Source organism: Nomascus leucogenys, chromosome 2, assembly GCF_006542625.1.
Source record: "Nomascus leucogenys isolate Asia chromosome 2, Asia_NLE_v1, whole genome shotgun sequence".
Taxonomy (NCBI): Eukaryota; Metazoa; Chordata; class Mammalia; order Primates; family Hylobatidae; genus Nomascus; species Nomascus leucogenys.
The window spans coordinates 62,245,282-62,267,908 of NC_044382.1; the positions used below are offsets into that span (position 1 = coordinate 62,245,282).

Here is a 22,627-nt window from a genome sequence, read left to right on the forward strand (position 1 = left end):
AATTATTGGTTCTGGCTCCTGTAGGTACTTTGGGAATCCAAGGTGGATTTGCACCTACATCCAATCCAAGATAGCTGGGTTTCTACCGGGTCTGGCCAGCACCCAAAGCCCGAAAGGACTAGTCAGTGGGACTCAGATGTGTGAAGTCCAGCCCTTCAATCAAGTAGCTTTAAACCTTATCCATATTTTGCCAATACCGTTTCATCTCTGCCCTGACACCCCCGCCCACCACCACACACCTTTTTTTCTTGGTCTTTTGAATGAAAGCCCAGACATGGTGTTTCAGAGCAGTTTCATTTAGAGGTCCCGATGTGGTGTGAGGGGTTGTAAAAAGCTCTGGATCAGAAGCCAGGTCCCTGGGTTTTTGCCTCAGCTGTAATTTACTGGGCAATCTGAGCAAGTTATTCCCCTCTTTGGGTTTGTTTCCTCATTTGCAAAAGGAGAGTTCTGAGGTCGTAGGGGAGGTCTCCTGTTCAGTGAAGGAAAGTAGCTGTGGGGTGGAACTAAGCCCAGGACACCCCCTCCCCCAGCTCTCCCCTCCAGGGGCCCCTCGGGTGATGCACCCACCGGACACACCATCAAACGTGAAGCAGGCCTTGGAACTCTTGGTGCCAAGACAAGGAATAAACAAACAAGCCAAGGTAATTTCCCTCTCCCTTGGAAACAAAGCTGGGGTGGTCTGGAGAGGCGCTGGAGAGTGCCAGGTGGAAATCGGCCAAACAGGCGTGAGATGATTTCCCTGCCCTGCGGGGAACATCTGAGGACACTGAGGCCAGATGTGTTGATTTTGTACTCTCCCTGGTGCGATAAAATCCTCATCAAGAGCATTTCTTTGGGCCGGCCTGCCTGGGGGGGACCGCAGCCTGCTCTGGTCTTCCCTCTGTCTCCAGAGTTGTCTCCCATGTTTCTCCTCTTGTGGAGAATCTCCTCTTATGGAAGAGCCCCGGCTGCTTCTGCACTGTCAGCGGGAGCGCTTGCTGAACGGGCTTACTCTGCTCCAGAGGCACAGTGAGTGTCTGGGTGCCCGCCAAGCTCCTGCCGCCAGCCTCCTCCTCAGGCCCAGCCTGCCCACCCCTCCCCCTCAACGAGGCTCCTGCTTCCTTCCTCCATTGCCACCTTCCATTCTCCATTGAGGAGCCAGTTATTGATCTTGGCCCATTTCTCAAAGTTACTGCACTCAAATTCCATCCTCAGCACAGACGGATTCCCCAGCCACATCCTCCCCCAGGGGAATGGCCCAGTCCCTCTTCCTGGGCTTGTTGATGAAGGCCCTACCTCACACCTGCCCCCCTCCCAATAAGAGCCAGTACCCAAGTCTGGGGAAGTGCCATGTTGAGGATGGGGATTCTTCTCTGTGCTCCCTGCCTGCTCAGCCCTGCTGTGAGCACCCAGAGGGCAGACCTAATCTGGTTCACCAAGTGCCCAGTTCAGGGCCTGGCACAGGGCAGGTGTCAGTTAAGTGCAGGCTGCACAGCCAGAGTTGCCGTGTTGCTTGCAAGCCAGAAAGTATGCCCAGCCTCCTCCTCTCCAGAAGAACCAACCTAATGATGAGTCGGAGTCAGCAGATCAATGCGGTGGGGAGCAGGAACAAGGCACAGAATGTGCCTGGGTCTTTCAATGCAGTGGCTGGGAGGCTGCCTCTTTCAGGAAGGTGGGGTTGCAGGGGCCACCATGGGATCCTGGGCAACAGGCCCCTCTCCCCACACCTTTCCCTCAAGCCCTATGTCCCCACCCAGATGCCAGGCCTGACCACGAGGTGGTGTGCAGGGCTGGAACAGGGCCGCCCCAGCACAGGACCTGAGGTTAGGGCTGAGTACGGCCCTATTTCTCATGCAAGCAAGTCACTTAACCTGTTCTTGTAACAGAGGACTAGACATTCCCACCCTGTTTACCTTTCAGGAGGGATATTGGGAGGAAGACACGAGAAGGTTCTGGGAAGTGCTCAGTGTCACAGCAGTATAAGGCGTCAATGTCTGCCTATGTGGGTGAGGGATGAGGGTAGTGACCCCTGCCACCTAGCTCCAGGCTAGATGTGCTATGTGAGAACTCTGTGTGTAGACCTGGCAGGCCAGGTGACCCCTCCCTACCCCTATTTTACCGAAGCATCATTAATGCCTCTCAAGGCCACCTTGGAAGTCACAGCAGAGACTTCCAAGAGTCCTCCCAAACTGTGAGACACAGCTGGACAGGGTAGGGGAAGGTGACAGTCATCTTTTCACTGGGTTAAATACAAGTAGTCCAAAAAAGATCCAAAATAAAAAATGCCATTTTTATTTGTTGGACATAATTTAAAACTGTAACATAAAAAGATTTCTCTGTCCATCACCAGAAATCCAGAAGACACCTGAAGAGGACTGACTGTTCCTTTGCCACGGGGAAGGTTTGATGAAAAAATTAAAATCCCATGCATCCCTGGCCCTTCCTCCACGTTGCCCCTCAGAATGCTTGCAGCTGCAGCAGGCAGGAGGCAGCAGGAGAACCCGGGCTGTGGAAGGCCCCTCTGCCTCTCTGGGAAAGCTGCTGGGGAAGCCAGAGGTCACAGTGCATTGGAGGCCTGGCTTTCAGCCACTGGCCAGGCCAAAATGAAACATCTGCTCAAGTCTCCCCAGGCACCTTGCTGGGGGTGAGTGGGAGAAAGAAGTGGAGAAAACTGATGCTGGACCACAAGTTATCACCCTGTACCTTGGCCTTGAAGTGGCCCCTGCTGGCACAGGAGCAGGGTGAGAGTAAAAGTAAATAAATAAAAGCGACATGCTTCAAGGAGAGAGGGTGACAGACCCACTGAAGCACCCCATGTCCTGGCTTGACCAGGGATAAGCCAGGGCGTGATGATTTAAAACACTCTGATCTGAGGCCAATGGCATCAAAATACAAATTGCTGAAGTGGGAGAGGGAGTGAAGGGCTGTTTGTTAGGGGGACTACAGTGGAGATTCTGGCCAGTGTGGGTGGGCTTGCCAGTGACCCCAATATTTCCTTTGTGTAACAACCAGAGTAAGAATTAGGATGCCCAGGCTGCCCTCTACTGGCAGTTTCTGCGAAGGACCACAACACAGCAGCACCCAACCTGCAACCCACAACAGCCAAGACAGGAGAGGGAGAAAGGAGAGAGAAGAAAGGAAGAGAGAGAGAGGAGAGGAAGAGAGAGAGTAGAGGAAGAGACAGAGGAGGGGAAGAGAGACAGGAGGGGAAGAGAGAGGAGAGGAAGAAAGGAGAGGAAGAGAGAGAAAAGAAAGGAAGAGAGAGGAGAGGAAGAGAGAGGAGAGGAAGAAAGGAGAGGAAGACAGAGAGGAGAGGAGAGAGAAAGGAGAAGAGAGAGAGAGAGAGCATATCAGCACTCAGGGAGGATGAGTGGCTACACCTCCTGCCAGCTTGAAGGCATGGCTGGGGCCTCCTACTGGGAGGCTAGAAGCATCTCCATCGATTTTAGCAGGTTCCTCCATCTCAGCCTGGTCTGCAGAGGGCCCTGGAGGAGGAAGGCCTCTGGTGCTCACTTCAAAGGCATCGAGAAGAACTTGTTCCCAGACTTGCAGCGGACTTGCTCAGTGTGCACGCGCAGCAGCACCTCAGCATCTTCAAACCCATCCACGATTGCCTTAAAACAGCAGCCAGGGGAGGACAGTCACATTAAGGGGCATCTGGGACCCGGAGGGCACTGCAGACAAAACCAGCTCACCCAACTTGAGAGGCTGGGCAAGGTTGAGGCTGCAGGCTCCAGGCTCTGCATTGGTGATCTTGTCTGATCACTTCTGTAATCTCTGAGGTTGGTCCTATCATCTCAACTTTACAGATGAGGACACAGATGCTCAGAGCCCTGGATCACAGAAACAATAAAACCAGGCCTGGGACCCAGGTCTGCTGGAGCCCAAACTAGAGCTCTTTGCCACCTCCAGCAACATCAGGCTAAGAGCAAGGTGGCTCCTTAATGAGGGACCACAGCTGCATCCAGCCTGCACATGTTTGGTTTGGCTTGCAAAATGTTTTTTAAACATCCAAATTAGTTGCTGACACTTGAAAACTGACAGATTACATGTAAAAATCTAGGTTTCTGGCTTCTCTTATGAAGCAGAAGTGCTGGCAACTCTAGGCCAACCTTCCCACATGGCCACACTCCCTACTGTCTCCCCAGCCAGGGCTGGAGTATCAGCCGCCGCTTACCACTTCATGTAACCTGCTGGTTCTCCTCCAAGGGCGCAGATGGGAAAGTGGAATCTTTCAGCTACTTATCAAAATTTGATAGACTCTGGGGGCTGGATGTTCCTTACACCTGGTACATTTCACCCATTTTCAGTGCCAGGCCCGAGCCTCTGACCTCTGGGCAAGTGGCTAGGACTTCAGGGGAAGCCTGCAGCCTCCTCGCAGATCAGTGTTCTAGGACAGTGCTCCCCAAACTGTAATGTGCACACAAATCCCCAGAGATCTTGTTAAAATGTAATTCTGATTTCTTAGGTCTTGGTGGGGTGGGGGCAAAGAGCTGTATTGTTAATAAGCTTCAGGTGACACTGAAGCTGCCGGTCCAGGGGCCACACCTTGAGTCGCAAGGGAAGGTGTTGGGGTCTCCTGCCATGTCATTTGTTTCCCAGGGATTCAGGTTTGGGTGCCTCATCCTCCCCCTCTCCAGCATCTGTCCTGTCATTTCTGGAGTTCAGCGCCCTCTGTGCTCCCACCCTGGAAATTCACCTGTAGTTCCTGCAGGCACTGCCCCTCCAGCTGGAGACGTGCATCACCCACACACCAGGCCAGGCTGAGGTGGAAAGAAGGGTCCTGGGGAGGGAAACGAGAGGCAGGTGGTCACCTGGACCCCTTGGCAGGCCCTGCAATCACAGCAGGTCTGTGACAGAGCTGTCGCGACGTCCCTGCTGGATCCCTGGCCTGCCCAGTGGGAGACAAGATCCTCAGTGTCGATCCCAAGCACCCTCCACAGACAGACAAAACAGCACAGGACTGGTCCTTGCTATGGACTGAATCGTGTCCCCTCCCCCAAATTCATGTAGCCCTAACCCCCAATGTGATAATATGTAAAGATGGGGCCTTTGAGGGGTAATCAGGGTTAGATGAGGTCATGAGGGCAGGACCCTCATGATTAGTGCCCTCTAATCACAGAGAGCTTGGGCACTGCTCTCTCTCCCTGCAGCCCCCAACCCCTGCCCCACCATGTGAAGGTGGCCATCTATAAGCCAGGAAGAACCCTCACCAGAAACCGACCACGCTTGGCCGGGTGCAGTGGCTCACACCTGTAATCCTAGCACTTTGAGAGGCCAAGGCAGGTAGATCACCTGAGGTCAGGAGTTTGAGACCAGCCTGGCCAACATGGTGAAGCCCTGTCTCTACTAAAAATACAAAAATTAGCTGGGTGTGGTGTTGCACACATGTAGTCCCAGCTACTTGGGAGACTGAGGCAGAATTGCTTGAACATGGGAGGCAGAGGTTGCAGGGAGCTGAGATTGTGCCACTGCACTCCAGCATGGGCGACAGAGTGAGACTCTGTCTCAAAAAAAAAAAAAAAAAAAAAGTCATCAACCACGCTGTCACCTTGATCTTGGACTTCTAGCCTCCAGAACTGTGCAAAAATAAATTTCTGTTATTTAGGCCACCCAGTCTATGGTATTTTGTTATGACAGCCTGAGCTAAGACAGTCGTATTCACAGAGGCTTTCCTTGAAGTATCATAGAGGGTCATTACATCTGTGACATGAAAGAAAATCTACCCTCTATTCGGATCTAGGACATTCCAGTATACACCATACTTTTCAGATGACATGAACAAAATCCCCAAAGTCTCAAGTTTTGAAGCAACAATAATTGTCTCCATTCAAATTCATACTTATCTCCCTCAGCACGGTTTAAAAACATATATCAAATAAAATGAATGGCCCTTCAAAGCCCTGATAGTCGACTTAGAGTCCAAGTGCCCTTGGAGGGCCTGGGCAAGGTGCAGGAAGGTGTGTGAAGGCTACAACTCTTCTCTGAGGGTCAATCTGACCTAAAATTATTAGGGACATCTACTTAAAAAATGTGAAAACAACATGGGAACATTATGGAGCAGAGGGTATAAATCTCGGGCGTATTTAGGATATAAAGCAAGTTTTCTAAGAAATGTTGGACTTTGGGTGGGCTGCATCTGACTACACCTCAAAGCCCTCACCTCCCGAGGTGTGCATCCTCAGAAGGCTGGCATTCGGAGCACCGACACGGGAGGTTCTGAAGGGTCTTCGGTTTGCCTCTTACGAGGGCTTCTTTAAAGACAGTTTTATTCTCATTAGAAATGGCTCAATGGAGAAGCAGCAGCCCCATTCGTTACCTGGTAGAAAGTGGTGAGGTCGAATTCCTCCATGACTCTATCCACCTCTGAAACCAGGTCCAGGAACTGGGCATGCCCTGAAGTGACCTCAAGCCCAATAAAGGTCCTGGGGAGAGGAAGACAACGCAGGCATGAGATGCAGCCTCTGAGAACACCAGCCATCTGTGCAGCCGAGGAGGAGCCAGGCAGAAGGCCAAGAGGCCTGGGCCGTGGGTCTCACCGTCTCCCTGGTACACTCGCTTTCCTGCTCCATGAGCCAACTCTCTCAGTCCTCAGATTCTCTGTCTGTAAATCTTCCTTTCCCAGTTCTCACCCACACAGCTCTCCTCCCTCCCCTGGATCTAATAACCCTTCCAGGAACGCCTTCACCCAACACTGCCAAGTCACGAACCCAGAAGCTTCTGCACCCCCATTCTCCATCATCGTTCCAATTGCAAATGACTCCTGTCCTCAAGGAGGCCTCTTCTCAAGGACTTTGCTCCCTGGCATCTGCCACGCCTCCCACAACCACTCAGGCATGCTCTCTCTCATCTTTAAAAACTCTCCCCTGAACCCATGGTTGCAGCCAGTCCCCATCCCATTCTCAGTGAAACTTCTCAAAAAGATGATTTGATCCACCATCACTCTCTTTCTCACCTCCCATCTTCAACCCACTTTGCTGGAAGTGCTCTTGTCAAAGTTGCCAACAACCTCCATGTTACCAAATCCAAGGGACACTTCGCTGTCCGCCTTGTACCCGCCCAGCAGTATCTCACACAGTGGACTCTTCCCTCTTTGAAACTCTTTTCTCTCTTGGCTCCCAAGACATCACCTGCCACGCAGTCCTGATTTAATCCTGCCTCCCGTCTCCCGGTTCAGGGTCCTCTGCCACCCTCTCTGCTCTCCAGCCTCCCCGTGGTGAAGATCACTGGATCTTCTCCATCTGTACTCTCCAGGAGGCTGATCTCACCCAGCCCTGCTTCCCACACAGGCCAACACTGCCCACATTTCTATCTCCAGCTGGTCCCTCTCCTGAACACCCAGTTGTATATGTGACATTTCCACCTAGGGGTCCAATAGACAGCAAAACCTAACAGGTACAAACAAACAGGTACAAAGCAGAACTTTTGCTTTTCATCCCACCAGTGTCTCTTATCACAGAAAACGGGGCCAGTTGTTCCAGCCTCAAACCCAGGAATCAATGTTCATCTTCCCCTTGCTTCACATAAATCCAACCCATTGGTAATTTGGTTGCTTCTGCCTCTAGTGTATCTCCAATGTGTCCACCTCTTGGTCTTCCATGGCCACCCTAAGATTAGGCCACCAATGGTCCCTCACCTGGACAATGACACCTGACTCCTCTCTGGTTTCCCTGCATCCACTCTTGCTCCCTTCTATCTTGCCCCCAGACTCCATGGCCACAGACACACCATCTAGCCAGACTGACATCCCCAGATATAGATCAGATCATGCCTCTCCTCTGCTCAAATCCCTCCAATGGCTTCCATTGTACTGAAAATTCAAACTCCTTACTTGACCTTGCAGCCCCTGGATGGGCTAACCCTGCCCATCTCATCTCCTATCATTCTCCCACATGCTTTCTGGGATCTGCCTCACTGGCCTCCTCAAACATGCTGAAATCTTCCCTGCCTCGGAGTCACTTAGTTTGCTATGTCCTCTGCTTGAAGCTCTTGCAACAGCTCCTCCCAAGGCTGGCTTCTCATTCTCAGGTCACCATCAAATGCCATCTCCCTGGCCACTTCCCTGGTACCCTCCTGGACTACCCACTCCTGAACATCATATCACACCACAGTTATTAACAAACACTCTCATTACTTGTTTATTGTCTGTCTCCCCTCCGAATATGAGATTGAAAAGAGCAGGGGCTGTGTCTACCTCTTCACTGATGAATCCTTAGCATACAGCAAATGCCTGGCACAAGTGGGTGCTTAACAAACTTGTGCAGCATGGAATAAATGAACGAATAAATGAGGCCCCTTTCAGAAGTGCTCAGAGAAGGTGGACCAGTGAGTGCATCAGACAGGGAGGCTCGGTTTGAAGGCAGGATAATCATTTCTTCTTATGTTCATCTAACACTTTAATACTTTTAACTTTTCAAAGGCCTTGGGGCTCATTTGAGCCTTACAACTGCCTAACAATGGATGGTGGGAGGCGTGTGCCAGTGTGAAAACGAAAGGTCACAGAGATGAAGACACGGACCAAACACCACAACTGGGATGGAGCTGGGCAGAAACAGGTTTTCTGACTTTCACAGGTTTTCACTAAACCAAGATGCTTCTCTCAATCTCTGTACAAAACCCGCCACATGCTCCTCCAGTCATTTTTTATTTATTTATTTATTTATTTATTTATTTATTTATTTATTTATTTTTGAGACAGAGTTTCACTCTTGTTGCCCAGGATAGAGTGCGGTGGCGTGATCTTGGCTCACTGCAACCTCCTCCTCTAGGGTTCAAGCGATTCTCCTGCCTCAGCCTCTCGAGTAGCTGGGATTACAGGTGCCTGCCACCACACCCAGCTAATTTTTTGTGTTTTTAGTAGAGATGGCGTTTTGCCATGTCAGGCAGGCTGGTCTCGAACTCCTGACCTCAGGTGATCTGCCCGCCTTGGCCTCTCAAAGTGCTGGGATTACAAACGTGAGCCACCGCACCTGGCCTTTTTATTTTTTTGAGACAGGATCTCACTCTGTTGCCCAGGCTGGAGTGCAGTGGTGCAATCTTGACTCACTGTAGCCTCGACCTCCAAGGCTCAAGCAATCCTCCCATCTCAGCCTCCCAAGTAGCTGGAACTACAGGCACACACTACCATGCTCAGCTAATTTTTGTATTTTTCATAGAGACAGGGTTTGGCCATGTTGCCCAGCTGGTCTGGAACGCCTGAGCTCAAGCTATCCACCTGCTTCAGCCTCCCAAAGTGCTGGAATTACAGGCATGTGCTACTGTGCCTGGGATCTCCCAGTTATTTTTCTTAAAGAAAGGTTCAGGTTTGGGGATAGCTGCCTTTATAGTCATAGAGTTGGTTAAAAGCAAACAAAAAACGGGACAAACAAGTCCAGAAATAAAGCACTCAATTTTTGCACCAAAGAATCTTCCTCTAATGGTGATTGGGGGTTGGGAGGACCCACCTGGTTTTCTCTTGATTGGTGTAAATCTTTACCTGGTTGGCAGTAAAGAAGAATCTGAAATTTAGAAGACCATATTTCAGGAAAAATCGTAAGAAAAAAAGCAGAAAAAATAGCTTATGTTAAAAAAACAGCACTTTGAAAATATAGTTAACTCATTTTGCACTTAATATTATCACCCCATTATGCAGGTGGTATACTGAACCCTAAAACATTAGAGCTGGACAAGACCTTGAAATCACCCAGCCCGAGTAACGCACAACATCGTCCAGATGCTAGTAAAAATTTTACTTTGTTAATAGCAGTTCATTTCGATAAACAATTTGAGACTATCTCAACTTTACTGATGGGAACTGAGAAAGCCTTATTGATCAAGTAGGTGATAATGGACTACTTAACAGCTGATTCATTTCTTGCAGTTTTTTAAAAAATAGACGACTCCGATTTCATCTAAGCAATCACGAGAACATTTCTTCGTGTGTCAGGGCTGAGCTCAAGCCTTTGCACGCTCCATTTCTCGAATTCTCATACAACTCTGTGAGCAGCCTACAATTATGCCCATTTTACAGACAAAGAAACGGGGGCATGGTGAAGCTGAATTTAGTGAGCCAGGATTTGAACAGTCAGTCTGCCTGTTTCCAGAGTCCTTGTTGTCACCTATGACCCTTTAGTGAGGGGAATAGGTCTGTTGGTGTGAAATCGAGACAGATGCCCCCACCCACCCACCCCTCAGATCAATAACACAGGAAGAGTCAGGCTCAGCTAGGTAAGTGCTTTGACTTGGACTGGTTCTGTCCTTTGTTCTCTGAGACACTAGCAATCTCACCGTGGAAAGTCTCGTCACAGAAACAGATCATTTTACAGCCCCCAGGCCAAGGGTCTCACTCCCATCTGAGGGAACATAATATACCAGCATGCTGGGTAGAGCCTCACAATCTGCCCAAGGGCAAAAGTCAGTCAGCCAACTCTCTGCCTCTGGAGAAAATGTAAGGGATCACAGAACCACCAGGAGCTCGGTTAAGTGAAGCTTTTAGGAAGAGTTCTCAAGGTGTCTCCCAAATATCCTGGAGTGGACATTGGATGTCTGTGCCCAACCAAAACTCCTTCTCCTGGTAACTTCGTGTTGCAGGATGGCTCTCCACCTAGGGCCCAGGCCTGGCCAAACAGAGCTTAGCATTTCTTCAGTCACAGCAACAGAATCAGGGGTGCACCGCCCACTCTTGGTCACCTTAGGCTCAACCAGATGATCAAAGTTGAAGAGACCACACCTGCCCGGGCTTCACTCATGACACAGATCCTTTCCTCAGAGGGAACCAGCCCAGGGGTCCAGGTGCTGTTTTCTAGTCTCTCAGTGAGCAAGGGAACCAGCCACATATACATCCCACAGGGATCAGTATTTCTTGCAATGGACTTTAGGCAGAGTTTTCCTAAGTCCCAGCAAGGGACTCATGCCCAGTTAACGAACCACTCTATGCAGGGGTGCCCAGGCCGTGGCTTCCCTGGAGGGGTGCAGTTCATGCCGTCTTCCTAGCGCAAGTGCAGTGTGCCAGTCATCAGCACTAACATAGCCACTCTCCTCCTTCATCCAGGGGCAGAGTTTCCGCAGGATAAGGGAGGCACTCTGTGTGGAAGGGCCTGTTAACTCTTTACTCCCAAAGAAAGCACACAGGAGCCGGGTCAGACCAGGCAGTCATGGCTGTGACTTGTGCTGAAGCCAATCAGAGAGGGAGGCTGTCTTTCCAGGCTGGTACACCATTAGCCGGGAGATGCGGTGGCTTCATCATTGTGACAAAGGAAGGGGACAGAGCTGAGATGGTGAACAGTCTGCCTGTGGTGGTGGCAGTCAGGTGCCATCTGATATCTTGTCACCCCAGTCCACTCATGCATGAGCCAGTGCTACCTCTCAATCTTTTAGTTATACTGGCCTATAAATTTCTCTTTGGTTTAAGCCACTTTGGGTTGGGCTTCTGGCACCTGTGGTTAAGAGAGTCCTGATAATATACAATCAATCAATTTGATAATGACAATACAAAGAGGGGGAGGGCTGGACTAGGTTGAGAGATGAGTTTCAGTCCTGATTCCCTGGCCGAGTGACTGCATTGGGACAAATCCTGTCCTCCTCTGGCCCTCAGAATGGGTTCAGCTAACTGAGCAGTTTCCCAGTTGGGCAGTGATATCCTATGGAATTCCTGGGCCTATGGCCCTCTGAACTGTGGGAATGGGGCTTTGGCTAGAAGACTGTTTATTTCTGTTTTACACAGCCACACGTCAGGCTTTTGTGCAACACCTCATTTGAAAAAAAGCTCTGCTGATAAAGGCAGGGTCAGAAAACCACCAGCCGGGCAGCTTCTTAGGCTCCTTCTAGTATCAACAGTAGAGGATCCAGAAAGATATTCTCTGGGCTCCCTCATTCCCGCTCCATGACTCACCAAGCATCTATTTGATGTCTACTGTGAGCAGAGCACTTGGAAAAAAGCTGCGGGGTAATTCAGAGAGAAGCCACCGTCCTGGCCTGGAGGAATGTGGGCTCCAGGAAGGAAGATGGACACAGGAATGACTGCATATGAGGGTGAGTGAAATGACCACCAGGGATAAAGAACCACAGGACCGACTGATCTCTAGACGGAGGGGTCACCTGTGAAACAACCACAGGACCGACTGATCTCTGGACAGAGGGGTCACCTGTGAAACCACAGGACCAACTGATCTCTGGACGGAGTGATTCTGCAGGAGATGCCAATCGGGAGAGCCTCAGTGAAAGAGCAGGGTTTTGATCTGGACCAGTCTAGCAGGAGATGCATTTCTGGTAGGAAAAGAGTTATGAAATAATGCAATAGGTAAGGGGGAAAAAAAGCCCCAGGCTGGCAGACAAAACCAGAAGTGGGGTCTGGTACTAACCCTTCACCCAAGTGGTGTGCTGAGGGCACCCATAATCTCCTTTCACCCCCATAGGCCCCCAGTGAGGTAGCTCCCACCATTACCATGACCTGTTTGACCTATCATTGTGAAATGATAACATATATGTTGGACTCAGCCTCCAGTTCCTGACACAGAGATCCTAAAACCTGTGTCATTTCCTAAGCAGTGGGGGTGCTAGGAGCATCTTTTGTTCTATTATCTGGTCTGTGACCCTGGCTCCTGACACAGAGCTCCTAAATCCTTTGGAATTTCCTGGGTGACAGGGGCATCTTTGGTTCCAATGAGGCAACTCTTGGTGGGGTCCTGGATGGGGGCTGATCACAGAAAGAGCAAGGCATGATTAGAAGCTGGGAACTTTCAGCTCCACCCCCTACCCTTGTGGGATGGGAGGGAAGCTAGGGACTGAGTTAATAATCCATCATGCCTACATGATGAAGCCTCTGTAAAAATTTGGAACTACAGGGTTTGAGGAGCTTCCCTTGGTGAATAAGAACACACCCATGTGCTGGGAGGGTGGCTCACCCCCAGCTCCACAGGGTCAGATGCTCCCATGCTCGGGACCCTTCCAGACCTCACCCTACCTATCTCTTCATCTGGCTGTTCATGTGTATCCTTTAATATATCCTTTGTAATAAACTGGCGACCTAGTAAGCAGACTGTTTGCCTGAATTCTGTGAGCCATTCTAGCAAACGATCAAACCTGAGGAGGGGGTCCATAGAACCTCTGATTTGTAGTGAAATCAGACAGATGTTATGGGTAACCTGAGAGTTTAACACTGCAGACGGTGTCTGACATGGAGCGCAGTCTTGTGGGACTGAGCTCTTAACCTATGAAGTCTGCACTAACCCTGGGTTATTAGTGTCAGAATTGAGTTCGATTATAGGACACCCAGTGGGTGTCTGGAGAGTTAGGTAATTTGTTGGTGTGGAAAATCTCTACACATCTAGTCACAGAAGTGCTGGAAATACTGAGCGAGAGCTTACAGAAAAACAGTTGGCTTTTCCTACAGAGCAGATAAGGCATCAGGGGTGTCAAGAGCTTCCATGGTATACCCAAGGTCACGGAGGACAAGAAGTAGAGCAGGCAGCCCCAAGAGAGGGGCCATATTCTATCTTTAGGTCTGGCCTGCCTGCTGGGGTAATGCCCACAGTAGCTCAGGAGAGGAGAAGCCGTGGAGGGGAGGGAGCAGAGGCAGAGGGAAGCACTCACCTCTGGAAGGAGGTCATACGAGCTTTCAGAGCCTGCACGAAGGGGAGGATCCAGTGATGGCGCAGAACCACGCTCTGGGACAGGCTGAGGTGGAATGCCTCCATCCTTACCAGCCGGGGGACATATGTCTGGGCATGGGGCAGCAACACATCAAGCAGATCCAGGAACTCCTCCTTGGCTTCATCTGGAGGGGAAGGGTAAAGAGGGCAGGCCGTTCTCTCAGCCAAGGTGCCACGGCTGAATGAAGAAGCCCAGAAGGCAGAGGGAGGTCCTTATTACTCTGGGTTTGGGGAGAAAATTACTTGGACAGCAGCCTATGTCTATGTCTTCTAATAGAATTTTATTTTCATTTTATTTATTTATTTGTTTGTTTGTTTGTTTGTTTAGAGAAGGAGTCTCGCTCTGTCGCCCAGGCTGGAGTGCAGTGGTGCGATCTCAGCTCACTGCAAGCTCCGCCTCCAGGGTTCACGCCATTCTCCTGCCTCAGCCTCCCGAGTAGCTGGGACTATAGGCGCCCGCCACCACGCCCGAATAATTTTTTTTTTTTTGTATTTTTAGTAGAGACGGGGTTTCACCGTGTTAGCCAGGATGGTCTCCGTCTCCTGACCTCGTGATCCGCCCGCCTCGGCCTCCCAAAGTGCTGGGATTACAGGCATGAGCCACTGTGCCCGGCCTTATTTATTTATTTTTTTAGATGGAGTCTCACTCTGCCAGAGGTTGGAGTGCAGCAGCACCATGACGGCTCACTGCAACCTCTGTCTCCTGGGTTCAAGCAATTCTCCTGCCTCAGTCTCCTGAGTAGCTAGGATTATAGGCACCCACCACCACAGCCAGCTAGTTTTTATATTTTCAGTAGATACAGGGTTTCACCACGTTGGCCAGGCTGGACTCGAACTTCAGACCTCAGGTGATCCACCTGCCTCGGCCTCCCAAAGTGCTGGGATCACAGGCGTGAGCCACTTCTAATAGTATTTTAATAGGTATTTCTGGGAAGTCCCAGCTAGAGCAATCAGACAAGTGAAAGAAACAAAAGGCATTCAAATTGGAAAGGAAGAAGTGAAATTATCCTTGCTTGAGGATGATATGATCTACTCGTCTTTTTGTTGTTGTTGTTGTTCTTTTTTTGAGACAGTCTTACTCTGTTGCCCAGGCTGGAGTGCAGTGGCTCGATCTCAGCTCACTGCAACCTCTGCCTCCCAGGTTCAAGCAATTTTCCTGCCTCAGCCTCATGAGTAGCTGGGACTACAAGTGTGTGCCACCACATCTGGCTAATTTTTCTATTTTTAGTAGAGATGGGGTTTTACCATGTTGGACAGGCTGGTCTTGAACTCCTAACCTCAAGTGATCTGCCCACCTTGGCCTCCCAAAGTGCTGGGATTACAGGCGTGAGCTACTGCGCCCGGCCTGATCTTATATTTGGAAAAGCCTAAAGACTCCACCAAAAAACTATTAGAACTGATAAATTTAGTAAAGTTGCAGGATACAAAATCAGCCTACAAAAATCAGTAGCATTTCTACATGCCAACAATGAACAATCTGAAAAAGAAATCAAGAAACCAATCCCAATTACAATAGCTACAAATAAAATAAAATACCTAGGAATAAACTTAACAAGAAGTGAAAGATCTCTACAATGAAAACTATAAAATACTGACACAAGAAATTGAAGAGGATACAAAAAAATGGAATGATACTCCATGTTCATGGATTGGAATAATCAATAATGTTAAAATGTCCATGCTATCTAAAGCAATCTACATATTCAATACAATCTCTATCAAAATACCAATGACATTCTTCACAGAAATAGAAAAAAAATCCTAAAATTTATATGAAACCACAAAAGACCCAGAATAGTCAAAGCCATCCTGAACAAAAAGAACAAAACTGGAGGAATCACATTACCTCAAATTATACTACAGAGCTATAGTAACCAAAACAGCATGGTACTGGCCTAAAAACAGACACACAGACCAACAGAACAGAATAGAGAACTCAGAAATAAATCCATACATCTACTCTGAACTCATTTTCAACAAAGGTGCCAAGAATATACACTGGGAAAAGATAGTTTCTTCAATAAAAGGTGCTGGGAAAACTGGATATCCACATGCAGAAGAATGAAACTAGGCCCCTATCTTTCGCCATATACAAAAATCAAATAAAAGTGGATTAAAGACTTAAATCTAAGATCTCAAACTATGAAACTACTACACATTGGGGAAACTCTCCAGGACATTGGTCTGGGCAAAGATTTCTTGAGTAATTCCCCAAAAGCACAGGCAACCAAAGCAAAAATGGACAAACGGGATCATGTCAAGTTACAAAGCCATTGCACAGCAAAGGAAACAATCAACAAAGTGAAGAGACAACCCATAGGAGAAAGTATTTGCAAACTATCCATCTGATAAGAGATTAATAACCAGAATACATAAGGAGCTCAAACAACTCCATAGGAAAAAAACTAATAATCCAATTTTTAAATGGGCAAAATATCTGAATAGATATTTCTCAAAAGAAGACATACAAATGGCGAACAGGCATATGAAAAAGTGTTTAACATCATTGATCATCAGAGACATGCAAATTAAAACTATAACGAGCTATCATCTCACCCCAGTTAAAATGGCTTTTATCCAAGACAGGCAATAACAAATACTGGTGAGGATGTAGAGAAACACTGTTGGTGGGAATGTAAATTAGTACAGCCATTATAAAGAACAGTATGGAGGTTCTTCAAAAAACAAAATAGAAATACCATATGGCCCAGAAATCCCACTGCTGGGTTTGCACCCAAAAGAGGAAATCCGTATCTCAAAGAGATATCTGTACTCCCGTGTTTATTGCAGCACTATTCACAATAGCCAGGATTTGGAATTAATCTAAATGTCCATCAACAGACAATGGATAAAGAAAATGTGGCACATATACACAATGGAGTACTGTTCAGCCACAAAAAAGAATGAGATCCTGTAATCTGCAATAATATGGATGGGAACTGGAGGACATGATGTTATGTGAAATAAGACAGGCATAGAAAGACAAACTTTCCATGTTCTCACTCATTTGTGGAAGCTAAAAATTAAAACAATTGAACTCATGGAGATAGTAGAAGGATGGTTACCAGAGGCTGGGAAGGGTAATGGGGGTGGGGCAGGTAGGGTGAAGAATGAGGATGGTTGATGGGTACAAAAATATATAGTTAAGTACAATAAATAATATCTAGTATTTGATAGCACGACAGGTGACTACACTCAGCAATCATTTTCTGTACCTTTTAGAAGAAGGGAGTACAACTGGGATGTTCATAACACAAAGAAATGATGAATCCTTGAGGTGATGGTACCCCATTTACCCTGATGGGATAATTACACATTGCATGCCTGTATCAAAATAGCTCATGTACTCCATACATATATACACCTACAATGTACCCAAAAAATTAAAAATAAAAAAATTTAAAGTTTTGTAATTTTTTCTTTAAAAAGTAGGTGTTTCTGGTTATAGAAGTAACACATGCTCACAGCAGAAAATTGAAGTCAATAAGCAATACGCAGGGGTCTTCCGGTTTCCAATCCAGCATGTAAGATGCTTAGAAGTCGCCACCTCATCCTAACAACAAGCAAAACTCTGAACAAACTGAAAAAGCAACAACTATTCTTAGCTCTATAAGAGACGTGAGGTCACAGGGCAAACTGCTGCCCCTAAAATCAGAGATACCAACAGGCAAATACAGAGACTCACAAATTACCAGAGCAGAAACCTACAACGAGCTGAAAGCTCTGCAGGAACCAGCGGCAAGGTAGGGAAACCTGAACTGTAATTGACAAACTGCCTGAGACTCAGTGTGTACAAAACAAATCTGAGTTAAAAACTCCAGGGGAACTCTGTCGGTGGGGGGCCCCGCATTTTTGTGAGGTTTACCTCCTAGAGGTCTACCAGGTTATCACAGTGAATACTGGAGAAAAATACCCTGTGCTTCTGGCTGGGGAAGGGGGAAAGCAGCCATTTGGAAACACATAGGAGCATCCTGTTTTTCTCCCTCCCTTCCTTTATTTTTCTTTGAGACAGAGTCTCACTCTGTCGCCCAGCCTGGAGTGCAGTGGCACCATCTCTGCTCATGCTGCTCACTGCAACCTCTGCCTCCCGGGTTCAAGCGATTCTCCCGCCTCAGCCTCTCGAGGAGCTGGGACTACAGGCATGCGCCACCATGCCCGGCTAATTTTTCTTTATTTTTAGTAGAGCCAGGGTTTCACCATGTTGGTCAGGCTGGTCTCCAACTCCTGACCTCAAATTATCTGCCTGCCTCAGCGTCCCAAAGTGCTGGGATTACAAGGGTGAGCTACCGTACCCAGCCGGGAGCATCCAGTTTTTCTTTTTTCTTGTTTTTGAGACGGAGTCTGGCTCTGTCGACCAGGCTGGAGTGCAGTGGCGCGATCTCAGCTTACTGTAAGCTCCGCCTCCCGGGTTCACGCCATTCTCCTGCCTCAGCCTCCCGAGTAGCTGGGACTACAGGCGCCCGCCACCGCGCCCGGCTAATTTTTTGTATTTTTAGTAGAGACGGGGTTTCACCGTGGTCTCGATCTCCTGACCTCGTGATCCGCCCGCCTCGGCCTCCCAAAGTGCTGGGATTACAGGCGTAAGCCACCGCGCCTGGCCTCCAGTTTTTCTTAACAAGGTCTGCCCCCAGGAGAAACTTACTGAATTACAGCCTAACCTGAAAGTGTTTTACCAGACTCTTAACTGACCTGGAGGAAGTGAAATACCAAACTGCAGCACCTTCTGGCCATCCTGTCCCACCTAGGAGGGGGAGAATTCTGAGAAGCTTGTGGGAAGTTCGCAGTCCAGAGGAACCGGCTCACCAAAAGATTGACACCCAATCACAGGACTACAGAAGGATTCTTGTCCCCCACCACCTCACCACCACATTCATACAGGCCTGTTTACCACAGTTCCTTTTACATAGTACTTCATGTCCAGCTATCGAGGAAAAATTACAAGACATACTAGAGGGCAAAAATACAATCTGAAGAAAAATAGTAAGCATCAGAACCCCTTAAATATAAAAGACTAGAAACCATACAATGTCAGATCTCAGGCCATAATGAAATTAGACTAAAAGTCTACAACAGAAATGTAGCTGGAAAATCCCCAAATACTTGGAGATTAAACAACACACTTCTAAATAACACACGGATCAAAGAAGAAATCTCCAGAAAACTTTATAAATATTTTGAACAAAATAAAAATGAAAACATAACTTATCAAAACTTGTGGAATGCAGCAAAAGGTGCTTAGAAGAATATTTATAGCATCAAATGCATATATTAGAAAAGAAGACCTAGGCTGGGTATGGTGGCTCATGCCTGTAATTCTAGCACTTTGGGAGGCTGAGGCAGGTGGATCACTGGAGGTCAGGAGCTTGAGACCAGCCTGACCAATATGGTGACACCCCGTCTCTACTAAAAATACAAAAATTAGCTGGGCATGGTGGTGCGTGCCTATAGTCCTAGCTACTTGGGAGGCTGAGACAGGAGAACCGCTTGAACCTGGGAGGTGGAGGTTGCAGTGAGCTGAGATTGTGCCACTGTACTCCAGCCTGGGCGACGGATCGAGGCTCCCTCACAAAAAAAAAAAAAAAAAAGATCTAAAGTCAATCATCTGAGTTTCATCTTAGGAAAGTAGAAAAAGAACAGCAAATTTAATCCAAAGTAAGCAGAAGTAAAGAAATAATTAAAATTAGAGCAGAAATCAATAAAATTGAAGAAATCAATAAAGAAAATCAATAAAACCAAAAGCTGGTTGTTTGAAAAGATCAGTAAATCAACAAGCTTCTAGCCAGGCTAACTAAGAAAAATAGAGAGGGCACACAAATAACTAAAATCAGGAATGAAAGATGGGACATCATTACAGATCCCATGGATAATAAAAGGATAATCAAAGAATACCATGAATAACTTTGTGTCCACAAATTTGATAACCTAGATGAACTGGAACAATTCCTTGAAAGATCCAATCTGCTAAAACTCACAAAAAAATAATCTAAATAGGCCTAAATCTATTAAACAAATTAAATAAATATATATATATATATATATATTTTGAGACAGAGTCTCGCTCTTTTGCCTAGGATGGAGTACAGTGATGCAATCTCGGTTCACTGTAACGTCTGCCTCCTAGGTTCAAGCGATTCTCCTGCCTCAGTCTCCCAAGTAGCTGGGATTACAGGCACCCGCCACCATGCACGGCTAACTTTTTTGTATTTTTTTAGTAAAGCCAGGGTTTCACCATGTCACCCAGGCTGGTCTCAAACTCAGGCAATCTGCCCGCGTTGGCCTCCCAAAGTGCTGGGATGACAGGCGTAAGCCACTGCACCCAGCCTGAATAAATAATTACCTTCCAGCTGGGCTCTGTGGCTCACACCTGTCATCCCAGCACTTTGGGAGGCCAAGGCGGGTGGTTCACCTGAGGTCAGCAGTTCGAGATCAGCCTGGCCAACATGGTTAAACACTGTCTCTACTAAAAATACAAAAATAAGCCAGGCGTGCTGGCGGGCACCTGTAATCCCAGCTATTCGGGAGGTTCAGGCAGGAGAATCGCTTGAACCCGGGAGGTGGAGGTTGCAGTGAGCTGAGATCACGCCATTGCACTCTAGCTGGGCAACAAGAGCGAAATTCTGTCTCAAAAAAAAAAAAAACCAAACAAAAAAACACCAGAGTCTTCTCACACCCAGTATTCTATTCAATTTGCCCAAATCCCCTGGTGGATAGGCAGCATAGAGAATCATCTCATCCTCCTTGTGCAGATGGGGAAATGGAGGTTTCAAGACCTAAACTTACTCTGTGTACTTTGCTAAGAACTTAACATAGATTACCTGATTTAATCTTCATGAAAGTCCTAGAAGACTGGTACTACTACTCTCCCCATTTTATCTATTTATTTATTTTTATTTTATTTTATTTGAGATGGAGTCTCACTCTGTCACCCAGGCTGAAGTGCAGTGGAGTGATCTTGGCACACCACAATCTCTACCTCCCAGGATCAGGCAATCCTCCTACCTCAGCCTCTCAAGTAGTGGGGACCATAGGTGTGTGCCATCATGCCTGGCTAATTTTTTTGTATTTTTGGTAGAAACAGGGTTTCGCCATGTTGCCCAGGCTGGTCTCAAATGCCTGGGCTCAAGTGATCTGCCTGCCTCCGCCTCCCAAAGTGCTGGGATTATAGGTGTGAGCCACCTGGCCTAGCCAGTGCTATCCCCATTTTAGATGTGAAGAAACTGAAGCTCTGAGAAGTCTAGTATATTATAAAGGGCACCCAGAGTAGTGGGCAGCGGAGTGAGGTCTGACTCTGAAGCCTGGGCATTTCTTGCCTGCCACCTGCTGATCAGAGCTAGGGTGGGATGTGAACCTTGCACACCCAGCGTACCCAGGGCCCTCTCAGAAATAAAGTGCCTGGCATGACCTTGACACCCTGCTCCAGATTCTCCTTTGGTCACCTCCTCATGAACAGGGAGAATATTATACCCAGAGGTCATACATATTTTAGGCAATGAATTCAAAACCAAGATGACAGAAAAATCCCCAGTTCTTGAAACCTGCTCTTTCTCTGCTAAGTCAATGACTTTCCCACCACCAGTGTTAGAGGTTTCTGGTTTCTTCCTTCTAGTTGGGGCCAGATTCTGCCCTTCATGAGGCACCTATGGGTCTATGGGTCTTGGCCACTTGTCTTTCACACATCACTCACATGGTACATAGACGTGGGTGGCCCAGTTGCCCCGCTCGTGGGGGAAGGTGCGCACCCGTCCCCCGTGTTTTGTGCTGTCATCTTCAGGCCCCTCCTCGGTGCCCGGGAACATGTTCAGCACACTGTCAGGTACTGGAAATCTCTGCCTGGGAAGGGGGCTCCAGCCACTGCAAAAGAAAAAAAGAAAAATGAGCTCATTTATCCTCTTAGCATTCTCTACCTTTGTACATACCACAAAAGTTGTAACCCCTTATATATGGTGGCTCTGAGTGTGTGTTTCCAGCCTGGTGCTGGAAGCAGCTTCTAGATAGCAAAATTGTTTCTCCAGTATTGTCTCACTGGGGTCGCCAACTCTGGGGCACGAGGTCCCCATGGGAAACAACGGGGCATGCAGCAATGTGGTTCAGGGGTCACATTCCCAAGCTGGACAGGCTGCAGCTGGAGTAGCACTTTCTAGCTCTGTGATCTTGGGCAAGTCATGTCCCCTTTCTGGGCCTCAAATGCCTCATTTGAAAGTATATGTCTATCTGATAGAGCAATTGTTAGATCAACTGAGCTACTGCTTGTAAAGCACTCAGGAAAGATAAGGCCTAGCATTTAAGAATCTAAGCCCCAGGAAGTAAGACCGATGGTTTTGTTCACCGCTGAATTCCCAGACCCCAGCCTGGCAGGGAGTGGATGCTCAGTGAATATTTACTGGATGAATGAAAAGGCTCTCCCTACGCTTTAGCAAGTATTACTATCGCAATTGTGTTCAAATCAGGAAACGGACCTAGGATGGTACAGGGATGTGTGCCAGGCGATAGAGTGGGCCAGCGCGATGCTGGACCCGAACCCAGGTCTGGCCTCCCAACTTGGCCCTAGCCATGTGGGGCCACTCTGGGGCTTTGTCTGGGGGTATCTTCTGGATCCTCCTTTCTCCCTGCGTCCCCTTTTCCTTCCCGGAGCCGCCCTGCACCCTCCCTCCCCACTCCACCCCCAGACATTCGGGTCCCGTCTGGGTCTAGGGTGAATGCGCGCGCCCTCCGGAGAGACTTCCTCAGTCCTCACCGACGGTGGCTCCCATCCCCCGGCCTGGTCCGCATCCCGTCCTCGGACTCATCCTCGGAGCCGCTGCTGCTGTAGCCCACCAGGGGCGCCGCGCTCATGGGGCCTCATCCAAGACCACCAGAGCAGGTCCACCATCAACCTCAACCGGCACCCGGAGTTCCGCTGTGCCGGAAGCGCCCTCCCAGGGGCGGGACCTGGGCTGGCACCGCCTCGGGGCGGGGCCGGGAGGGGCGGAACCCGGCAGGACAGTGGTGAAGATTCAGCCCACCGACTCCACGCTGCCTGC

At 48.4% G+C, this 22,627-nt stretch overlaps 1 protein-coding gene across 1 annotated transcript; it reads right to left on the reverse strand.

Moving 5' to 3' along the window:
• Positions 1–2,248: 2,248 nt before the first annotated feature.
• On the reverse strand, positions 2,249–22,545 carry USB1 (U6 snRNA biogenesis phosphodiesterase 1). Its single transcript, XM_012505037.2, has 7 exons — positions 22,342–22,545; positions 21,292–21,458; positions 13,549–13,732; positions 9,423–9,476; positions 6,299–6,404; positions 4,679–4,762; positions 2,249–3,593 (listed from the first exon to the last, which is right to left on the reverse strand). Exons 1-7 carry the CDS (start codon positions 22,437–22,439, stop codon positions 3,489–3,491), a joined length of 798 nt encoding a protein of 265 aa, XP_012360491.2. The 5' UTR covers positions 22,440–22,545; the 3' UTR covers positions 2,249–3,488.
• Between the last annotated feature and the right edge of the window lie 82 nt (positions 22,546–22,627).